Source organism: Anastrepha ludens, chromosome 2, assembly GCF_028408465.1.
Source record: "Anastrepha ludens isolate Willacy chromosome 2, idAnaLude1.1, whole genome shotgun sequence".
Taxonomy (NCBI): domain Eukaryota; kingdom Metazoa; phylum Arthropoda; class Insecta; order Diptera; family Tephritidae; genus Anastrepha; species Anastrepha ludens.
Window position 1 is genome coordinate 139,369,196 of NC_071498.1, and position 23,554 is coordinate 139,392,749.

Sequence of the window (23,554 nt, forward strand, 5' to 3'; positions counted from 1 at the left end):
TTTAGCGTGAAATATTAACCAGAGAACGGTTAATACCGAGAAGGTATAGGGTGGACCATCTAAAATTTTATTTTTGAATTGGCTATAAAAAAAAATAATCAATATTTTTTCAAACTTTTTTTTTATTTTGAAGATTGAACAATGTCATTTATGAATGAAAAATAATATCGTTCAAATGACTGCCACGACTGGCTTTACAGTAGGCCATTCGATCAACCCAATTTTTAAGCACATTTTCGATTGTTTGGGCTCCAATTTCATGAATGGCAACTTCGATTTCGTGTTTTAAAGCATCAATCGTCTCTGGATGGCTCGCATATCATTTGTCCTTAATGGCTCCCCACAAAAAATAGTCCAACGGGCTTAAATCACAGCTCCGAGGCGGCCAATTGATATCGGAATTTCGGCTGATTATTCGGTTTTCGAAAACGATAGCCAAAATTTCGAGTGTAACTTTGGCAGTGTGACAAGTTGCACCGTCTTGTTGAAACCAAATGTCGTCCATGTCATCCTCTTCAATTTTTCGAAACAACTCGTTGAGCATGTCACGGTAACGCTCGCCATTTACTGTAACCGCGGCTCCTCGCTCATTTTCGAAAAAAAATGGCCCGATGATGCCGCCAGGCCAAAAACCGCACCAAACAGTGACTCGTTGTGGATGCATTGGCTTCTCTACAGTAACGTGTGGATTTTCTGAGCCCCAAATCCGACAATTTTGCTTATTGACGTAGCCACCGATGTGAAAATCATAAAAAAAGAAGAAGACTCACCACTTTGGAAATAGGTTTTCAATATTTCCCAATTTTGTTCAAGCGTTTACCGTCCCATTTCGTAAATGTCTAACCTTTAAGTAAATTATGAACACATTTGACATGTCATTTGTGTTACCATCCTCATAAAAATAGGTGGTTAAAAAAGCAAACGCTATATGGCCCACCCTGTACAACTCACGTTTTTACTAAAATTCGCGAAGCACATTCACCAACACTAATTTTAGATTACAAAATTGCGTACATCAGATATAATTTTTGAGAGATATTTTGTGTGACTTCACGCTGGTGCAGTTGCGTGAGAGAAATGTCAAAATGCGAACAAAAATGCAAGAAGAAGAAAACAATAGACAACATACGAATAAATCCAAACGTGTGACGGCAAATTCACTGAGAACGAAAAAACGAGATGGGCGCCATCCACGATACGCAGAATTCAGAGGTGTGGGAAACATTAGACCGTTAACCGGCTCTCAGTGATTTTTAAGGAATCAACTCACGTAACTGGGGATGTGATATTGGTATGACTACGACAAAACTGAGATTGTGTTGGTGATATGAGAAAAAATTAACGCAACCATTGCTCATAATAATTTGTTACCGTCTGAACAACAGCTAATTGGGCGAGTGTCAGGATACGCGTAAAATAAGCTAGCGGAATTCTACTACCAAATGAACTTGATACGACATCGAAGGGCAGCAAAATTTACTCTTTATGGCAGTGATAAGCTTACAAAAAACTAAGATTGTGTTGGTGATATACGAAAGAAATAAACATTGACCCATTGACTTCGTTGCCGCAGGAAGAACGACTAATTTGCCTAGTGTGTGTCTGCTTGTGAAATGAGCGGGCAGAATTCTGCTACAGAGACTTCGATGACGTGACAGCCGTAATAACTCTCACAATTTCGCTTCGTATGGCCAAACCTTGTAACCTATCACTCTTGAGCGCCACTTTTGTATTCTGAGATCTGTGATTCTTCCTTTTTTTATTTTTTTGTTAATAAATTAAATACAAAAAGAATAAACGCAACGTTACAATTTAGTCTCGTTACTAGTCGGCGCATAGAGCGGAGCCTAACGCGTTTCATTTTTCACGATACACCCTTCTAACAATGAATTGCTTAAAATTTTTTCTCTGTCGAACTCTCACGACTGGTGGATTTGCAAAAGTTCGTTTTTTTTGTTAATTCAACAGCTGACTAAATACACTATGATGTTAATTTATTTTATGCTGTCATCTGTCATTCTTTGTTCATAATTTTTGATAAAAATTATTTAAATGGTATCAAATTACTGGAAATATTAAAATGGTAGACAGTTATTGCATACGCACTCATCAATGTCTTGCTATGGCTACACAAAATAAAATTTCAACATGCGTACATATGTACATACACACTCGTACACACATTTTGGCGTAATATTTACGACTGGCTTTTGGGTTTTTGTTTTTTTTTCCACCCATAAATTCAATATTTGGCAGATTTATGGCGCATTTGATAAAAATGAAACGTTGAAAAATTGCATAACGGCAATTCGTTTGTAATGGATGGGGACAACATTTTGAGAAAACAAAAATCGAAAAACTCCAAACCCAAATCAAATAAATAAACGAAGTCATAAAACTGAATTTCAAATTAAATGTTTCCTACCGCCCTCACGCAGATGTGTGCAAATGCGCTCTTGCTCCAACTTTAATGTTTGTGCACAGCTACACAAACCTTTGTGAATGTACGTCAGTTAGTGTTTTTTGGTTGGGATGTGAGTAAATGCGTGAGTTTACTTGCCAATCGCTGAAATCGCAAAATTAATTTTTAATTGGTTGCAAACGTAAATCTACGCATGCGCCACACGTTGCCAAAGTGGCTGCTGCCTTAATGGCTGTGGTAAGAGTATTACTCATGGCTCCATATATATGGATGTGTGTATGTACATATATATGAATACATGCCATGGCAATTGAAAGAGCTTTGCTGCACTTATGACTGCATTTTTGACTGCATTTAACCATATTTTCCCATTCACACATACATGCAAATGTAACATTTTGATCATGACAGTTGCGAGGGTGTTAATATGCATAAACGCATATTTTTTCAACTTTCGATTACAAACTTGTCACAACTTCTTATCTCACCACTGCCATCTGAATAATTTAAGCGAAACTGTAATTGCCAGATGGAAAATATGATTGCGCTTTATAGCCACACAAACAAGTATGCCATACATATATACAGAGTATATACATATTACATAAAGAGGTATTTTTACTTATATATACTAGGTTGTTCAATAAGTTTGCAACTCGAGTAAAGAGAGCGTTGGTACTACCCTAGATGCCACCTTAGATGCTCTGGTCAACTCTACCACCACTTGATGTTTTCATCCAAGGCGAGGGAATTGGTACGGCCCTTGTCCGGCACTGGACTTCGATCCAACGATTCTCTCGATGCCCCTTGACTCCATACCATTACGAGTCATACTTAAAAAGAGATACAGTAAGCTGCTGCCAGAGGCTCAATTGTGGTCGAACTCTGAAAATGAGCCCGGCAAACACTGTTTTCGCATTTTCACGGTTGGCTCCAGAACCGAGCATGGTTCCGGCTCTGCGGTCTACGTGGAATCCAGCGGGACAAAAGTACACTTTGCTTTTGGAATGTACGCATCTGTGTTCCAAGCGAAGTTGTACGCTGTTCAAGAACTAATGACTTTGTTGTGGAAAACAGGTGAAGAGGCAGGTCTGTAGCAACATAAAGCTGCGCTCATGGCCTTAGACAGCCTTTCAACCACTTCAAGGGTAGTTGAATCCTTTAAATCTAGGCAGAACTATGCCAGTAGACATAATATCCTAATGCTAACATGGGTCCCGAGACACGTGGGTATCGTGGGTAACAAGAAGTCTGACTCTTTATCTAGGATGGGCTCTGAGGCCAACGTCTTTGGCCCGGTGCTCGTTCTGCTACTCACTTCTGCAGCCATCAAAGCCACTGTTAGCAAACGGGTAACTTCAATCCATAAGCGAGCTTGGCAGCCTGAGAAAGGCTGCAGGTAAAACAAACTATTGTTACCTGTCATGTCCGACCGATTATCGCCGATCTTCCTGTCATTAAGCAGAAGGCACTGTAGGCAGGGGCTGATGACGGTCGACTTTCTATGGGCGAAGCATCTTAGACAGTGCACTCTTCCCAGCAATGGAGAGAAGAGAATGAGACGGCAGACCACTTTCTGTGCGTCTGCCCGGCCTACGCTCGAATCTGACTGAATGAGGTCTGGTACTGATGTATTAAGAAGCGACCACCTTGGCTCCTTGTCACCAAAGGATCTACTCAGATTTATTCGAAGCTCGGGTAGGTTTAAAGAAAATTAAAAAATTTGTCTGTGCTGTACTTCTGTAGTTGCTAGTTGGCCCGATAAGAACAAAAAAAGAAAACACTAGGCACCTTATTGAGCAGTGTAAGCAATATTTTGACTGAAGTATTGGGTTTCAGAAGAAAGCTGTGTGCACAATTGGCTACGAAACGAGTTCGTGTGCAGAAATCAACCAAGAAGGTGTAAGTATCAGTTTTTGGGGATGCGAAAGGAATTTTGTTTGTGGATTACATGCAAACTGGTGAAACAATCTTCACCATGTTTGCCTTGATTCCCTGGCTAGGCAAAGGGCACCAACAACACCTACGCGCCATCTCGTCCGATTACTGGATAACGCTTTCACCTGCTTCCAGCTTAACCCGAGTTGAGCCGTTTCGCGATCCACAGTTCTATTCCAGGTTTCCCTTGGCCTGCCAGGCGCTCTTCTTCTCGCTGTAAGTGGAAGTTGCCTTCTTTACTCTGTTACCGTCTTCTTTGCGTAAAGTGTGACCAATCCGTTGCCATTTCTGTCTCCTAATCCAAATGTCTATCAGCTTCATGGTGGATTTTTCGAGCAATTCTTTGTTTGACATTATTTTTGGCCAGAAAATTCGGTATTTAATCCTTAGACAACGGTTGACAACAACTTGTAGGCGACTGGTTATAGCGGTGCTTATTTTCCAGGTAGAGCTAATGTACAGCGGTACCGACAGCACATTCGACTTGAAGAGCCTAACCATTAAACTGGAACTTAGGTTTTTGTTCCGCCATACAGGATACAACACTCCAAATGCCTCTCTGGCTTTTTTAATTTGGAAGCGTATGTTTACGCCCGTGCCACCGTCCGGGGCAACTTTGATGCTGAGCAACGAAAATTTCTACACTGTTTCGTTAGGGTTACCTGCAATCTCCACACACCCACCCATCTTATTTGCCAGACTCATCACCTTCGTCTTGACAAAATTAATTTTAAGCAGACCTAGCTTCCCTATGAAGCGCGGAACCCATTTCCTTAATTTCGGTTTGGCGATGTGCCAGGAGGCATATGTATTAGCATAATCTATGACTCATAGGCGGGCTAGTCATCGTCCATTTCAGACTACTGTTGTGAAGAGGGTTCAAGGCTGGCTTGAGGATGTCTCCTATGACTAAGAGGAATAATACGAGCGATAGAAAACATTGCTGGCGAACTCCGCTTCGAACTAAGAATGGCTCTGATAGATGGCCTTGGTTCAGTACACGACATCTAACGCTGAAGTTCTGTATATTATTTTAACCGTTTAGATCAGCTCAATGAAAAAAATCGTGAAAAAATGCACAGTTTGCAAAAGAGAAAGATTTTTTCCATCAGGACAATGCGCTTTGTCACAAGAACATTTTAGCAATAGCTAAAATCCATGAATTAAAGTTGAATTGTTGAAGCATCCACCGTATCCAACAGCGCTTAACAGTTTGAAAGCGTATTTTTCAGCCCTTCCCTATTCTTACTTCAAGGATGGAGTTCATAAATTGGAATCTCGTTAGAACGAGAGTATTGATGTTCAGGATGACTAAACTGAATAAAAAAGTGTATTTCAAACCGTAAAATTGTGTATTTCTTATATAACCTTAAAACTTATTCAACAACCTAGTATATACGCATATATATATCCCGGGGAAATACGTGTTCTATTAGAAGTTAATTACCTTAAATTTATGGAAACCTTGAACACAAATTAAATAAATAAATAAGTAATCATATTTTACGACTTTTTTACATTCATAAATTTTTATGAGCTGATTTGTTTGTTGTTGATTTGCTAAAAGGTATTTCGCATAAAAAGCATTTGAGGTGTTTGCGCGTAATGCATTCATGCATACATACATACATACATATATACATATATACATGTACACATATTTATGCAAATATTTATGCGAGTGGGTTGTTAAGTACATGCATGTGTGCGTATGTATGTGTGTGAGTATCTAAGTATGCATGATTGAGTAAAAGCAATAAAATTTCCACGGATTAGCGATTTGCTACCGCACTTTGCCATGGGCCTCCACATTTATGAATTGCCAATAGGAGTGTTTACATTTGTAACTGTACGTGCATACTGCGGTGCATATGAATATATGATAATAAATGCATGGAGCAGGTTTGAATTCGTATGGAACTTTTTTTATATCCAATGCTATGAATGCGTGACACAAACTGGTGAATATGTACAACCTCAAAAGCGCTATCCCGAAAGAAAATTGGGAAAATATAATATATTTTTTTGTGCTTTGGTTTTCTCTGAACCAAATGCCATTTACTTAAGGCACAGCCACCGGTGTAAGCTTCTAGTGGCGGTACAACGAACGGCTGCTCTGAGAGTTGTACCTGCCTACCGCACAGTGTCACGGCCAGCTGCTCAAGTTATAATCGATTCAGTACCGATTGACTTACTAGCCTTCTTCTTCTTCTTCTTAGCATCACAGTCCTTGGTGAACCATTCATTCACAGCCGTGTGCATCTGTTTAGCTTTTCAAGGTCAACCTCCACGCCTTCATGACATTTCTTTGTGGGGCTTCCTCTTCTCCGGCCACCAACAGGGCGTAATTCAATTTCAAGTTTTTCATCTTGTCCTCAGCGGTTTCAAAAACCTGATCACAGTTTCGTTTTTTGCCAATAATTCCAGCTCCGGATTATATCTAATTCGATAGAACCGTCTTGCAGTTCTTCTTCTTCTTAATTGGCGCGATAACGACTTACGCGATTTTGGCCGAGTTTAACAAAGTAACCTCACCCTCACCCAGTCGTTTCTCTCCCGGCGCCAGTAGTAAGATCCTTCTACACCTGATCTTTCCAACGCAGAGGATGCCTTCCTCTTCCTCTGCTACCACCAGCTGGTACCGCATCGAATACTTTCAGAGTCAGAGCGACTGTATCCATTCGGACGGCATGACCCAGCCAGCGTAGGTGCTTAGTCCAAAGTAGCACTTGTTGGCAAGAGAGATTCTACGTTGGATTTCCAGACTGACTTTGTTATGGGTGGTGATTCTTTATAAACGAAGTCTCTTACAACCTCGAAATCATAACTGTCAACAGTGACGTGAATGCCGATACGCGATACTTCGTTGTGCCCTTGTTCACCACCAGACCAATTCGCTTTGCCTCTTTATCCAGTTTGGAGAGGGCAGAGCCAACAGCGCTGTTGTTAAGGCCGATGATGCCGATATCATCGGCATACGCCTACAATTGTACGCTCTTATAAAAAATTGTGCCTAAGCGATTAAGTTCTGCGACTCGAACGATCCTTTCCAATATCAGGTTAAAGAAGTCACACGACAGCGAGTCACCCTGTCTGAAACCTCGTTTGGTATCAAACGGCTCGGAGAGGTCCTTTCTAATTCTGACGGCGCTGCTGGTGTTAAGTGACGTCATTTTGCATATCCGTATTAGTTTTGCGGGGCTACCAAATTCAGACATCGCGGCATTTAGGCAACTCATTTTCGTACTGTCGAATGCAGCTTTGAAATCGACGAAGAGATGGTGTGTGTCGATTTTCCTTTCATGGGTCTTTTTCAAGATTTGGCGTCTTGTAAATATTTGGTCGTTGGTAACCTTCCAGGTCTAAAGCCACACTTATAAGGTCCAATCAGTTGGTTGACAGTGGGCTTCAGCCTTTCACACAATACGCTCGCTAGAACCTTATAGGCGATATTTAGAAGACTAATCCCGCGATAATTGGCACAGATTGCAGGATCGCCCTTCTTATGGATTGGGCAGAGCACACTTAAATTCCAATCGGCAGTCATGCTTTCATCCGACCATATTTTGCATAGAAGCTGATGCATGCAGCTTACCAGCTCCTCGCCGCCATGTTTGAATATCTCAGCCGGCAGCCCGTCGGCGCCCGCGACTTTGCAGTTACAGGTCCACATATTTTTTGCAATATGTATGCTTTTATCTGATTTTACCAGATGCTGAACATTCCTCTTATTTAAATATACGCAGGCCACATCACGCCAAATTATGAAAATTGCACAAGCACGCGCGACCTCTCACAACATAAGGCCAGATTCAACCAATGATTTTTAATTTTAATTTATGAATAAAAACTTAATTAATTCCACTCACTAACGCATCGTGATTCCTACAACAACAGCTTCGCAAAATATTACTTCAAATTAAGAATTCATTATTAATAAATAATAATTGACTTGTGGCATAGAGCAAAAAGGCAAATGTTATTATTATTGTTGTACATGGCATTTCAATTAATTAATTAAGTATTCATGAAGGCGGCAATTGATTTTCAATTGCTTGCATTTCCTTGTTCCACTTGATTCAATTATTTTTATTTTTCCCTTCTTTGCTTTGCAGTTAACGCCAACGGTAATACAATCATCTCTGGACCATTTCTGCAACTTGAAAAACCAGAAACAACGCGACTATTAATCACGAAGCATCATCTGTACCATTATCTGCCGTGCATTGCCACCATTGAGGAGAACTACTACGACATTAGCAGTGAGGCAAACCATAATGAATGAATGAATCGTCATTTACTTATGCTGTTGTTGTTTTTGTTTCTTGTTTTTTTTTTTTTTGTCTCTGCATATTTACATATTATTTTCACAGACGAGACGCACTACTTTTACACCTGGTATCGTAATGATCAAGTTGTGGAGACCCACAGCCGACGTAACGAGTTCAAAATCTATCGCAATGGCACTTTACGCTTGCCGCCCACAGAGAAGGCGGCTGGCGCGTATCGCTGTAAAATCAATGCCAACACAACAGCGGTGCTGTCGGAGCTCATCACAGTGGAATATCCTGGTAAATAAATATCACAGTAAAGTGGCAATTCATTTGCAGAAGTTACCTCTATAATCAATTTCTATCTTTTTCAATTTCTTCTTCGCAGTACTCAAGCGCGTAATAGCGCCCGCCACTATAACCGCCGCCACGGGTCAACCACTCACGCTCGACTGTCCGGTCATAAGTGTGCCACCAGCAAATATTAGCTGGTTCTATGGAAATGTATCGTTATCAAAGCAATTCGAAGACAACAGGCGAGTAGAAAAAGAAAATAAAAATAATAAAAGTGACAGCGCGCAATGCGAATCGAAAGTCAAATTGATTGTCGGTAGTAATTGGTAGAATTCAATTCTGCACATACACACATACGCACATGAAAGTGAAAGTGAAAGGTACATTAACCCTTTTGCATCATTCGACGAAATAATCCGCGAACAAAAACTCTCTCTTATCACCAAAAGCGGAATAGTCCGCCCGAACAAAAAGTCGCTCGAAAAAATCATTGTTAAAGTTTGAGGAAAATAAATATTTTGGTAATCCTGTAGTATTCTTTTTCATTACAACAAACAGTAAAAATCTTTCCGACGCAAGGTATTTTGAGCATATCGCGCATTTCAAGCGGTGATGCAAACGGGTTAACTATATCAGGCGGGCTATGGAATCCGAGCGAATATGTGAATGTGAAAATGAGTCTACTCAAACATGAGTAAATTTAGTTCTGGTGTTCTGAAAAAGGAATTATTTGTTAATATTTCAACTAGTTGTTGCATTAAACAAAATAGAAGTGGCAATCAATCAAACTCTCTCAGACCTGACGATCAAAAAAGTGTAAACAAGCAAATTTCTTTAATTCGTTATTTCTCGATTTAAGTTAATTCTTTATTTCTCGATTTTACTGACTAAATTTACAGGATTACTGAACAAAAACCTAAGCACTAAAATTAAATGGACAGTTTACTTGACAAATAATAACACTCAATAAGTGCCTTAAACAGAGAGCTTGGCAGTGCAAAATTAAGGTCAAGACTTCAAATCCTCTTGTAGGAGGAGCGAAATTTGGGTAATTAGGTCTGAGAACTTCAATATAAAATGAGTAAATATCATTGATAAAAAGAACAAAAAAAAGCGGACCCAGAATACTACCTTGCGAAACCCCAGAACAAGCAACGAAAGGAAGAAATCTAACATTGTCGACGACAACCAAGCAATGGCGATTGAGCAAGTAAGACGAGATCCACCTTAAAAAGGCTTAGGGAAAGCCAATTCAGGCTAATTTTTTTAAATAATATTATATGGGAAACCCGATCAAAAGCCTTAGAGAAGTCGCTATAAACGGTGTCAATATCAGTATATATGATTGGAAGGCATCAATGCCATCATTCAAAAATATAGCTAAATTAGACACTGTTGAACGACCCGGAAAGAAGCCATGCCGAATACATCATGTTCTTGGCAGAAACAAATATTGAAATATGTGCAAGCTCCACAAGCGATGTCGCAAGATTTTTTTTTTGTAGGGACAGACTAACAAGTACAGCACTCAGACACAATTAAATCCATTGAACTTCACTAGGCTTTCCTTTTTAATATTCTTTAAATCCACCCAACCTCCGAAGAAATCTGAATAGATCTTGTGGTGCCAAGGAGCCAAGGTGGTCGCTTCTGAAAACATCAGTGCCAAAGACGTCAAGCCTGATTTGAGCGAAGGCCGTACAGACGCACCGAAAGTGGCCCGCTGTCTCATCCTCCTCTCCACATGCTGGGCAGAGTCTGAGATGTCGCAAGATACTCTAGACAAGGAATTATTGACGAGAACAAAAGAAGAATTGAAAAATTAATTCCTGTAAAATTTTAGCTGAAACAAAGGAATCTAATTTAATTAACGGTTATCGGCACATTCAAATGTATGGCAGTTTCGTGAAGTTCAACAAAAAACGCAACCATGTACACACGTTAGGTAATGTGTTAAGGCATAGTTTGTTTTGCAGAGCCCTATTATTCAGAGCATTCAAGTCTTCTTGTAATAACAAAGTATCGGATAGACAGGAGATACTACGAAAAAGTTTCAAATCGTCTGTATCGAGTAAATATTTCGAATATTCGAAACAACGATCAACGTCATTAATGAAAAGTATAAATAAAGTAGAGCCAAGAATGCTACCTTGTCGTACTCCTAGAGTTGACACAACTGTTTCCGATTTTGTATTTCCAATTTCAACAAATGAGATTCCATTTGACAGGTAGGATTTCAGCCATAATAGGAACCGAGTGGAAGCCTAGATTTTGAAGTTTCCAGAAGAGTATTTTGTGTGAGATCATGTCAGATGCTTTCGAAAATCGGTATTACGGGGTACCTTTTATATGTCAGGATTGGAGAACAAAAACAAATTTTAATCATCGAAAATCACTTTATTGTTTTTCAAAATATTCTCCATGAAGATCTATACACTTTTGCATGCGTTTGAACCAATTGTCGAAGCACTTTTGCCACTCTGAATGAGGTACTTCCAAAACATGCATTCTGAATGCCGCAACCGCTTCTTCAGGTATCGAAAAACGTTGACCTCTCAGTTTGTTTTTTACGTACGGGAATAAAAAGAAGTCATTCGGTGCCAAGTCAGGACTATACGGCGGATGACCCATTAATTCGATGTTTTGGGTGCTCAAAAATGCAGTTGTTTGAGCCGATGTGTGAGAGCTCGCATTGTCCTGGTGAAGAGTGATCCGTCTTTGGCGATTGGTTTTCCTAATTTCTTGGAAGACAACTGGCAAACAAATGGTTGTGTACCACTCAGAATTTACTGTTCTGCGTTGTTCTAGTGGTACGGTTGCGACATGTCCAGTTTTTCCGAAAAAACAGGCGACCATTTGCTTGGAAGTGCTTTGTGCGCGAACAACTTTTGTTGGATTTGGCTCATCTTGAAACACCCGTACAGTCGACTGCTGTTTACTTTCGGGCTCATACGCGTAAATCCATGATTCATCACCTGTCACGATGTCATAGACGTGTTTCGAAGCCCCGCGATCGTATTTTTTGAGCATTTCCTTCGACCAATCGACACGAGCCTTTTTTTGAGCGATTGACAAATTGTGTGGGATCCAACGCGAACAAATTTTTTTGATAGTCTAATATTTATGCAATATTGAATGTATGCTGGTCCCACTAATGCCTAAGATTGTCTCAATCTCAATATAGGTCACATGACGATCTTGCAATATCAGTTCGCGCACAGCAACAATGGTTCTTGGAACAACATCTGATTTTGGACGACCTTCACGAAATTCGTCTTGGAGTGAACTACGACCACGATTGAATTCACCATACCATCGATAAACACTGGTCCTTGATGGAGCTTCATCGCCAAAAAATGAATTAAGTTCATCCATGCAATGTTGCTGAATTAATCCACGTCGAAAGTTGTAAAAAATAATCGCACGAAAATGTTCACGATTTAATTTCATTTTTGGACCGAGATGAATATTTTAAGTTACTGTAAACAACACAAATAGCGCTGGTATTTCAAAACGTTCTGAATACGTAAAAGCCAAAAAATGTCAAACTTTGCGAACAGCTGTTGGTTGCCAGATTGCAACACCAGGGTTGCCAAATCCCAAAATATAAAAGGCACCCCTCGTAACTTATGACCTACTCCTTCACTCAGAGACACTAAGCTAAAAAACAAACAGCTAAATTTGTCACAGTAGATGTCCACCAATAAACCCATGCTGACAAGGAGCAATCAACCCTTTGATAGCAAATGCCAGCTTTTCCTTGATCACTTTCTGAAAAAGTGTAGGCCTGTCATTTGTTACTATGATATTAACACTTTGCAGATTGCCAGAAAGTTGAAGTGATGGACGTCAACTTCCAACCGTCAATAAAAACGCCAGCAGATGGTGGTAAATGAAAAGCGTGAAAAGTCCGCCGTAGAGTGTTTGTTTTGCAGGACCACCAAGATTGTCAGTCAGGCCATACTACTCGCATTGCAGTGCGCGGAAGAATATGTTCTTCTTTATATTGTACTTTTCCAATACTTAGAAAAATCATAATCAAACTTGTCAGGTAGAAGATCCATGGTAAAGTGTGATCAATTTACAGGTGTTGGAATTCAATTTCAAATAAAACAACGAAAATTCAAAATGGCAGTGCAATATTTATTAATTTTGGGTTGAACCATTCATGACATTTATTTTTTAAAGAAAATCCCTTTCAAATGTTGACCGCAACTGCGCCGTAATTTAGCCATTTGTTAACACCAATTTTGAATGCTTCGCTTGAAGACTTCGGTCGGTATCTCGTGAATAACTTCAGTAATGTCGGCTTTTAATGCCTCAATCGACCAATCAAAGCTGGTTTATACACAAAGCATTTAGATCTTACCACAAATAAAAGTCCAAAGGTGTGACATCCCACGATATTGGTGGATAATTCACTGGTCTGTGACGAGACATAAATTGCTCACCGAAACAACGACGCCTTACACCCATTGTTTCACGGGCTGTATGGCAAGTAGCCGTAACGGACGTCTTGTTGGAACCAAATGTTGTAGGAATAACTGTTACTATGATGCCAGCCTCGTCTTTGAAGAAATATGGGCCGAGGATTCCTTCAACGGATGCAGCCATTGGGCGAAGAACATAGGACGGTTATGTGGCCTGAGCCGCGTTCAACACTTTCCACAAAGCGTCGATTTTTGTAATACAATTGGACGATTTGTAAGCGTTGTTGAGACGTAAGTCTTTCCATGATGAAATGCATCTCTCGATAGCGCAATCCTTTCACCTCTAACACCTGTTATTGGAAAACCCTACATTTAAACTTTATACAAAATTTATTTTAATTTTTCTTTACAAAAATTAGTACTATTGTGGGCAAAAAGTAAGGTGAATTTATTTGTCAAACTTCGCGGGATTAAAATTTCGCTCTAGTTATTTTTTTCATGAGTTGGCAGTACTGTTAATAACATCTGGGCCAACTTTCATGTGAATGTCATTATCAGTAATATATTTACGCTTGTGTTTCCCAAACGACCAAGAGTGCATTTTTCGATTTTTACAATGTCTGATTTGATTGAGCAGAGAAGAGCCATCAAATTTTGTTTGCGGAATGAAATTTCGGCTGCAGAAACGTTTAGCATGTTGCAGAAGCATTTGGTGATTCGACCATGTCGCAGAAAAATGTTTATAAGTGGTACAAAGACTTCAAAGAGGGTTGAGAACGTGTTGATGACTTGGAGCGCTCCGGACGACCATCGACGTCAACAGATGACCAACACGTCAATAAAGTGAAGGAGTTAGTGCTCAAAAATCGTCGGTTGACTGTTAAAGACCTTACTGATATGCTGGGAATATCAGAAGGATCTGTGAAAACCATTTTGAAAGACCATTTGGGCCTACGAAAAGTCAAATCTCGTTTGGTACCGAAAACTTTCAATTTCTTGGACGAAAGTCGTCGCGATGATGTGTGTGAAACAATGCTTTCAGACTATTAGGACAAGCTCAAATGCATCATTACGGGAGATGAGACTTGGATTTATGCTTACGACCCTGAAACAACCGACCAATCAAGCGAATATCGTGCTAAAGGCGAGGCCAGACCGAAAAGAGCACGTCAAAGTCATTCAAAAATAAAGGTCATGATGACAGTTTTTTTCGATTTTCGTGGTGTGGTGCACTATGAATTCCTTCCACATGGCCAAACTGTTAATAAGGAATATTATTTGAGCGTTATGCGTCGTTTACGTGAAGCAATTCGTCTAAAAAGACCAGAATTATGGGCCAACAACTCTTGGTTTTTGCATCATGATAATGCACCGTCTCACACTGCATTCGTTCTTCGTGACCATTTCGCCAAAAATTCCACGCATATCGTTCCGCAACCACCGTATTTGCCTGATTTGGCTCCGTGTGACTTCTGGCTATTCCCAAAACTCAAGAGACCACTCCGGGGAACGCGTTTCGAGTCGATTGAGGAGATAAAAGCTGAATCGAAGAAGGTGCTGATGGCTATACCGGAAATGGACTATTTGGCATGTTTCGGGGATTGGAAAAATCGTTGGCATAAGTGTATTTCATCGAGAGGGGACTATTTTGAAGGGGATGAAATTGATTTACAAGAATAAATAAAGATTTTTCATTTTACAACCAAATTCACCTTACTTTTTGTATATATGTATATAAAAAATCACGTGACCCAAAGTACAATGAAAAAAGTTGATCCACGGTCTGCATCATTTCTCCTTCAAATGTTGGTGGATCTGTAAAAAGGAAAAAAAATTCTTGTAAAATAAAGTTGTAGTTATAGTTGCCGAGCCGCATTTTAGAATTACGAAAAATTTTGCAATTTACGGAAATTTAAAAAAAAGTATGCGTGTTACGTCATAAATGTCACACTTTAATTATGTTTATAAAAGTTTTTAATAAAAATATCAAAAATCAAATCTATAGAGAAAAACCTTTTGAGTATTTGAAAAACAAAACGCATGAAAACATATTGAAAACTGTTTGAGTTATAATGCAGACCGTGCCGGAAAAAGTTGTTGCAAAAAAACGAGTTTAAACTTTCGAGTGCATTTCGCTCGAGGTTGCGCGGTAGGGTTAATTCCACTAAAAATATGCACTTATTTATTGATTTTTTTTGGAAAGATGATTCATGTAAATTTATTTATCCAATTAGTATACTGTAAACTCATATTTCAAAAATTTTCACAAGAAAATATACAAAATTGAGCCGTTGACAGCAGATCTACGCAGACGTCTCGAAAAAAAGGCAATTTGCCGTGGACAGTTTTTCTCAGCATTGGATCATCTGAAATCAAAAAATCAAAGAGTTTTCATTAGGTAATCAATTGTCCGAGGTAACCCTGTCGACTTTTTATTAAAAAAAAATTTTTTTTTAATTTTTCAATTTTTTTTAACATTTGAAGTAGAAGTGCGATTTTTAGACGATAAATCGCATAATATCGTTTATTGTAAAATAAATAAAAATTGAAAAAACCCTCCCAGGGTTACCTCGGTAATTATGTAGAGAAAGTGTGTACAACATTTCAGGAAGATCGGTGGAGTAGATTCAGAGAAAAAGAGTCCACCGACTTGAAAAACGTCGTTTTCCAGAAAATGTGTCAATGATGTTCGACTATAGCAGGTAGCCGAGTCGGAGCGGCCAACGGTTATAAGGCTCTAACTTTGTGAGTTTTGCACCGATTGACTTAAAGTTTGGACACAACATTCTTGAGATTATGTACATTCATTTTCTCAAATAAACCAAAATCGATTTTTTTTTACCCTAAAAACCCCTTAAATTATAAATGGTGCAAACAGAAATTCCCAGGATTGATATTAAAAAGTAAGGTTATTAAGTTAAACTCAGATTGATATTTTGTGAATTAATTTTTAAATTGAAAACTCATCATGAAGTTGGGAAGTTTTGCCAATATGACGCTATTATATTACTTAAGTATTATGGCCCTAATAAAATCCTTTCAGAGGAGAAGCGAACTCATCATAAATTTAGTTGATTAACAAGCTGTTAATATACTCACGCCTTCCTTGTTTGGAGTTTTGACCCCCCATAAAAAACCATCTGCCATCAGGAGGCTGTGTGTAGTTACATATTGCTAAATGAGCTCTTGTTGGTAACTTACGTAGCTTTAAAGTACCATAACCTAGTAAGTACTTCCCCAACCTGTATTTTGGCATCGGATTCAAATTGTCAAAACGTCCAGCTTTCACATTCATTGCCCCAAAAAAATGTTTTATTATATCCTGTTTTAAGCTGTATGTCAGGATGTTTTCAATATCATTTTGGTTATGTTTTTGAAAACGAAATGTTTTTCCTACAAATTTGACTTTTCTTCCACTTTTGCTAAAATTTCTAGAGTTAGCAACCCAGTGTCTTGCTAAGGGAGCCGATTCGTCAAGAGGGAATGAGAAAACTGCTTACTGAGTAAACCTTTTATTATTGAATCATGGACGTATGTAACCCCTTAAGTTTGACAGTAGTCACGCATGATTTGGCAAAAATTCCTATTGGAAAAAGTACTCCCAATCTGATCACTCTTTATATAATTTAAAATTTACTCATAAGTATATTTGGTTCGCTCAAAACCGCAATTTGGTGTGCGTGCATCGAATTCACAAATTTAAATTGAACTGAACACTAGCCAACATTTTTCTTGTGAATTTCCAAATTCACTCGGAACTGATATTAGAAAAAAAAGTGGAAATGAAGCAGTGAAAGTGTAACACAGAACACCAAATACCGCATTTACAGTGGGTTTGATTGAAATTCATTCGGAAATGAACGCCTGTAAATATATTAGTATATGTATGTATATATTATATATGTGTATAAGTGCAAACGTGGGCGTGTACATATTTTTTGCACTTAATGAGTTGACTTTCATTTGTGTGCGTGGAGTGCGTCGGCTTGGTGACTTCCGCTTTGTATTTGTGGAAGTTTCCGATTTCATTTATTACCTATCTATATATTTATATACATACTTACATACATGTATGTACATAGATACATGCGCATATACCAGTAGGTGAGTTTATTAAATAAATTCATTTCCTTTTGCAATTTTACAGATATTTAATACTTGCGAATGGTACTTTGGTGTTGCGGAAATTGACTTTGGACGCTGCGGGGCGTTACAAGTAAGTATTGGTTTCAAATCAATTTTTTGGGGAGTAAAAAATAAACCGAAATTAAATTTTGTGGCAAACATTTTCATTTACTATAATTAAAATTGCCCTGATCGCTAATACAGAGATGCATTTTTAAAACAAACTTATTTCCATTAAAAAACAAAAACAAAAAAAGTGCTATAATTATTCCAAAAATACATATGTATATAAGTATTTTTGTTTAATGAAAAAAATCGTAACAGCTTTCCGCACAACTTTCAACCACTTTTAGCAGCTACTAAACAGCGCAAGAAAGTTGAAAATACTAAACATCTAAGACCAGATTTCAAGTAGTTATGGCTAATATGTTGATTTTAAAACCGATGTCATTTTTTCCATCAACTCTTACTTAGGATGTAGAGAAAAAACTCTTTCCTTCCACTGCGGTATTAACTCAGCTAAATCTAGAAGCATTGGCACCTTTACAGAGTCTAGCCGATGAAGCATTAAGATAATTCCATTTATCGTATTCGCGTCTATTGATACAGGGTGTCCGTTGGCAGAACTAGACTAAAATTAAAAGTTCCTCGCGCGTTAGCCGCCTTTTTTCTGCGAGTTATTTAGTCACGATGTCGCTGTGGACGGGTGAGCAACGTGCCTTCACTATCGAAGCGTAGTTGAACGCCAGTAATTCGTGTGTAACTGCTCGTCGTAGATTTATGTACGTTGCATAATTCGTCGCTGGGGCTTCCAAAACTATTGTACATGAAATATTGAGGAAGAATCTTAGACTCTTTGTTTTTGGGTTTAAATTGTCTTCGCACTTGCAGCGACCGTCGTCTGCTGCGTCGAGTGGGCTGCCACTAAAACAATCCCTCCTCTTCCTTTCCTGGATGTTTCCTCTGCCATGGAACTACGGTAAGAGATCGGTTAATAACTTTTCGAGTTATCGTGTACGTCAATTTGAAAAATATAGTTTTGAGAAAAATGCGTCTAAAGTTTGAATACAACGTAACTATACATCTCCCAGCACTCGAACGCAAAGAATAGAGTCGTCACGGTTGACGATCTATAATATAGGGTGGGCCATGTAAAATTTGCTTTTTGAATCGGCTATAAAAAGAACTAATCAATATTTTTTCAAACTTTTTTTTTATGTTGAAGATTGAACATTGTCATTTATGAATGACAAATAATATCGTTCAAATGACTGCCACGACTGGCTTTGCAGTAGGCCATTCGATCAACCCAATTTTTAAGCACATTTTCGATTGTTTGGGCTCCAATTTCATGAATGGCAACTTCGATTTCGTGTTTTAAAGCATCAATCGTCTCCGGATGGCTCGCATGGCATTTGTCCTTAACGGATCCCCACAAAAAATAGTCCAACGGGCGTAAATCACAGCTCCGAGGCGGCCAATTGATATCGGAATTTCGGCTGATTATTCGATTTCCAAAAACGGTAGCCAAAAGTTCGAGTGTAACTTTGACAGTGTGACAAGTTGCACCGTCCTGTTGAAACCAAATGTCGTCCATGTCATCCTCTTCAATCTTTGGAAACAAAAACTCGTTGAGCATGTCACGGTAATGCTCGCCATTTACTGTAACCACGGAAGAAGAAGAAGACTCACCACTTTGGAAATAGGTTTTCAATATTTCTCAATTTTGTTCAAACGTATAGCGTCCCATTTCGTAAATGTCTAACCTTTAAGTAAATTATGAACGCATTTGACATGTCATTTGTGTTACTATTCTCCAACAAATAGGTGGGTCCAAAAGCAAACGCTATATGGCCCACCCTGTATAAGAAATACTTAAATTTGCGTTCTAAAATTTGTTTGACATATTCTTAAAGGATTATATTAATGAAAACAAAAAAAAAAAATTTTTAAATTTTACAGGTATCTGTCCCCTTAAAGCATTCAGCAACTTCAATATTATCAAGAGTTTAGAAATCACACCCGGTAAAATTAAAGGAAGGATGAGCACTGTCAGGACTGAATTCAAAAAATTCTAAAAATTCCAAGCCTAGCTTTAGAGGAATATGGTGAACATTAATAGGCGATATTGAAGAACAAGGCTGCGATACAACAGAACTAATGTTGTCGCTTATAAAAATCAAATCTAATAAACGAGTTATACTATTAGATAACCCATTAATCTGAGTAAGACCCATGCCTAGAAAATTAACAATAAAATAAGATTCTGTAAGACTATTGACATTTGAAGGCGTTAGATATACGTTATTATTTCAATATAACCAAATTATATTCCTTAAATTAAATCCCATAAGACACATAATTGGTTATTCCCAATATCATCCTGAAGTGCTAACACATTGTTAACATGCGACTTATATAAGCACTCATTACTTAAGGGTGGAATATAAGAAACACAAATATAAAGAAAACTATGCGAACCACGTATTCGCACGCATAGCTGGTCTAATATAGATCTATAGATATCATACCGCTGATCATACCGTACTCATCGTACTGCTGCTTCTGATACCGTGCGATACGCTGAAGCAACGGTATGCTGCAGTTCTTTGGGCTTTGGGAAGAATCTTGCGGTGATACTCAACTTTAAGTGTGTGCGCTCATACTTCACATCCGTATAGTAAAACAAACCGTCGTGTCCATTAGCGGTTTTATAAGGCCTCCAATGTTAGCCATTAATCATGATAGTATTGAAATTGTTTTGACAGATTTTTCAGCAGCGTATTGGATTTGTGCCCAATATATCTGACAATAAGTATAATGTCCAAATATTTCAGCACTTTTAAAGTCGTTATATTCGCTGTGAAACCCAGAATTGTTACTTCTAGAGGTAAATAGGATGAGTTCCGTTTTTTCGGGAGCCAATCTAAAGTCGTGCGAGGGTATATTCAGAAACGCATTATAAATGCGCAGTAATTGCAGCGCTGGCAACACTGCCAATGTGACAAGTGATGCAATTGATAGATTTGTTAACGATTTGCAAAAAGATTTGTTGCATTTATGAACGTGTTTTACACTAAAATGGAAGTATTATTGAGTTTAGTTGTTGATGATATATTTGAGGTAAAAAGTGATAGTTTTTTGCTAAATTTAAGAAAAAAAAGACGTGTAAAGCTAAAAAGAAGATCACATATAGTAAGATGTTCATTAAAACGAAAAATTCCCAAAAATTCGTAAAAATAAATCTTTTTTTCCTAGTCGCTAATGCTTTTTCATTTATTGTGATTGTAATTCATTACTTTTCCAATTTTCAAAACAAAAAAAAATCTTTTTTCGAAACAATTAGAAAATTTTCGCTGCGCGATTTGCCCGTCTATTTTCAAATCTTTATTCGCTTTTTTTATTTCTTCCGCCACCTTATTCCACAAAACACTCTTTTTCCTCCTCCCTGAAGCAAATTCACTTTCCATGCTCAGTCGGACTCTGAGAAGCAACTTTACTTCCGATGTACTTAAATAATTGCTACAATCAAGAAAAATGTAATAAAATATTGTTTTAATAACGTATATTTAATATATCTTTGCATTAAAAGCTAAAAAAATTAGTTTTATACTCACTTTTCATCAGACATCATATTAGCGTAATCAGCGGCAGTATTAAAATTTTTCCTGCAAATAATGCGTGACGTTTGATACAAAAATGGCGTTTTGGAACGCGATGCATTTGCAGTACTGCCATATTTGCATTTCTGAACGCATTGCCAACACTGCAAAAGTACGTTGCGCATTATAATGCGTTTGTGAATATACCCCGAGTTGAGCCCTGTCTTGATCCTTATCATCGTTTGTGTAAGCTTCCACCTTGCCGCATCAACATCGCGTGCATTAATAACTGCTACAATATCATCCGTGTGTCCCACAGGATAATAATCATCGGACATGTCGAAGGTGAGGATGCCATCGTAACTGGCGTTTCAGAGGTCACGGCCTTGGATTAAACCTTGTGCAGCACCAGATGTTAACACTTTTGTCCGTTGTCCTTTTCTAGAGTCATAGATGAGTGCACGATTTTTAAGGTTCATATTCATCAAATGTTGAGGTGTTTTGAACCGCTTCTTCAGTGCGACTATAATAATCACCCACTTTGTGCTGTTGAACGTGTTTCTAATGTCGCTTGTGGCTATGAGCACGATTGGTCGAGAAAAGTGGCTTATGTCCTTAGCTTTTCTTATACTCTGCACATCATCCTCGATTGCTCTAATTGAAGATCTTCGAGGCCTAAAACCGTATTACCTATCCGAGAGGTCTCCCGATTTACTTTTCGCGCCTGTAATTCGTAGTTTTTGCATTCTTTCTAACAGCTTCCCTGCCGTGTCAAGCATGCACAAGGGTTGGTACGCTGATGGGGTTTCCGGGCATGCTTTCCCTTTACTTATACTTTATTTTGCCTATTATACATGTTGAGAAGTACTTGTGGACGTTCAACTGCGGTGGCTTTCAACACCTACGATGGGATTCCGTTAGAGAACATCGAAAAATTTAAATTACTTCCACTTTTCAGATTTCACTAAAATATTAAAAATAGATCAATGCTATTTCTTTAATTTAAGTCATGAAATTTTGTTTTTTTATTTGGTTGGGGAATAAGTTCATAGCGCATTTATATTTTATTTTATTTTACAACGATTTGTTTGCTGTTTGGCCATGGAAAGTACTCATTCGATAGAAATCTTTCTGCTCTATAAAACTATGTTGATTGTATTTTTGAGTTATTTAATTTTTTATTAGTTTTGAGGCTTCGAAATGGAATACTCAGGAGGTAAAAATCAACATTTTCGACACCTGCCCTTCTTTGCTCTTCATCGAGGTCAAAAAGCTACCAAAGCAGCCCGGGACATTTGCGACGTGTATGGTGTCATAGGTGAGACTACAGCACGGAAATGGTGACTTTGACGTCGATGAAACGTTCCGCAGCGGAAGGCCTTCTGAATTCGATGAAGAACGTCTCAAATCTCTTTTGTAGGAGAATAGTCGCCAAACCAGCCGTGAGTTGGCGGAAAAAATGAACTGCGATCATAAAACGATTCTCAATCACCTTCATTCAATAGGATTTCCCGAAAAATTGGGAGCCTGGATACCTCACGAGGTCAACAAAAAAAAACAAAGAAAGGCATCTCGCTCGCCATCGAGCAACATGCGGTCATAAGCAGCGCTTTTTGCACCGAATCGTCTCGGGAGATGAGAAATGGTGCCTATACGTCAATATAAAGCAAAGAAAGGAATGGGGTCTCCAAGAGGTACGCCAAAGCCAGGAGTTAAACCGGATCCTCATTCAAAGAAGATCATATGTCTTTGGTGGGACTGGGAGGGTGTGGTGCACTCGGCCATGTTCGAAAAGAATGCCACGGTCAACAAGGAGCTCTACATTGCGCAGATACACCGCATGAATGAGGCTATTCGATTGAAAAGACCTGATCGACATGGTCAAACGCCAGGACCCATATTGCACAAGGCGTTCAGCATCTGCCGTATTCTCTGGACCTTGCATCGACCGATTACCATATTTTTCGCTCCCTGTCAAACCATATGAAGGGTGTTACCTTCGATAACCAAAAGGTCCTTAAAAACTGGCTCAACAACTAATTTGACACCAGACCATTCGATTTTTGACGGACCGGTATCAAAAATTGGTCGAAAGGTGTGAAGACGTTGTAAAGAGCAAGGGTGAATATATAGTTGATTAACTTATTGATATAATTACCTTTGTTTATTTAAATAAAAGCCTTTGGTAAAAACGCTACGAACTTATTCCCCAACTCAATACATTCCTATAATTTTATGCATTTTAATCGATTTTAGAGCAATTTTAATCTGTTAATTTAATTCTACTCTGTAAGTAATCAACCCAATCTTAGCTATGCGGGATTGAATCTGCTATTTAACCACTTAAGTCCAGCATAAACATCTGCTCACTAGTATCAGCCGGGTCGAAATCTTATGCAATAGAAGGCAATTTTTGACGCCCTCCACTATGGACATACAACATGAATAAATGGCAATAAATATTTATGTTGT

The 23,554-nt window shown here is 38.5% G+C and overlaps 1 protein-coding gene across 1 annotated transcript in view; it reads left to right on the forward strand.

Moving 5' to 3' along the window:
- LOC128855102 (uncharacterized) overlaps positions 1-23,554 on the forward strand; it is a 79,930-nt gene that overhangs the window by 20,917 nt on the left and 35,459 nt on the right. Inside the window, exons 2-5 of the mRNA XM_054089732.1 lie at positions 8,476-8,622; positions 8,734-8,931; positions 9,020-9,167; positions 17,503-17,571. Of these exons, the coding sequence (XP_053945707.1) occupies positions 8,476-8,622; positions 8,734-8,931; positions 9,020-9,167; positions 17,503-17,571 (562 nt within the window). The remainder of the gene's footprint in view (positions 1-8,475; positions 8,623-8,733; positions 8,932-9,019; positions 9,168-17,502; positions 17,572-23,554) is intronic.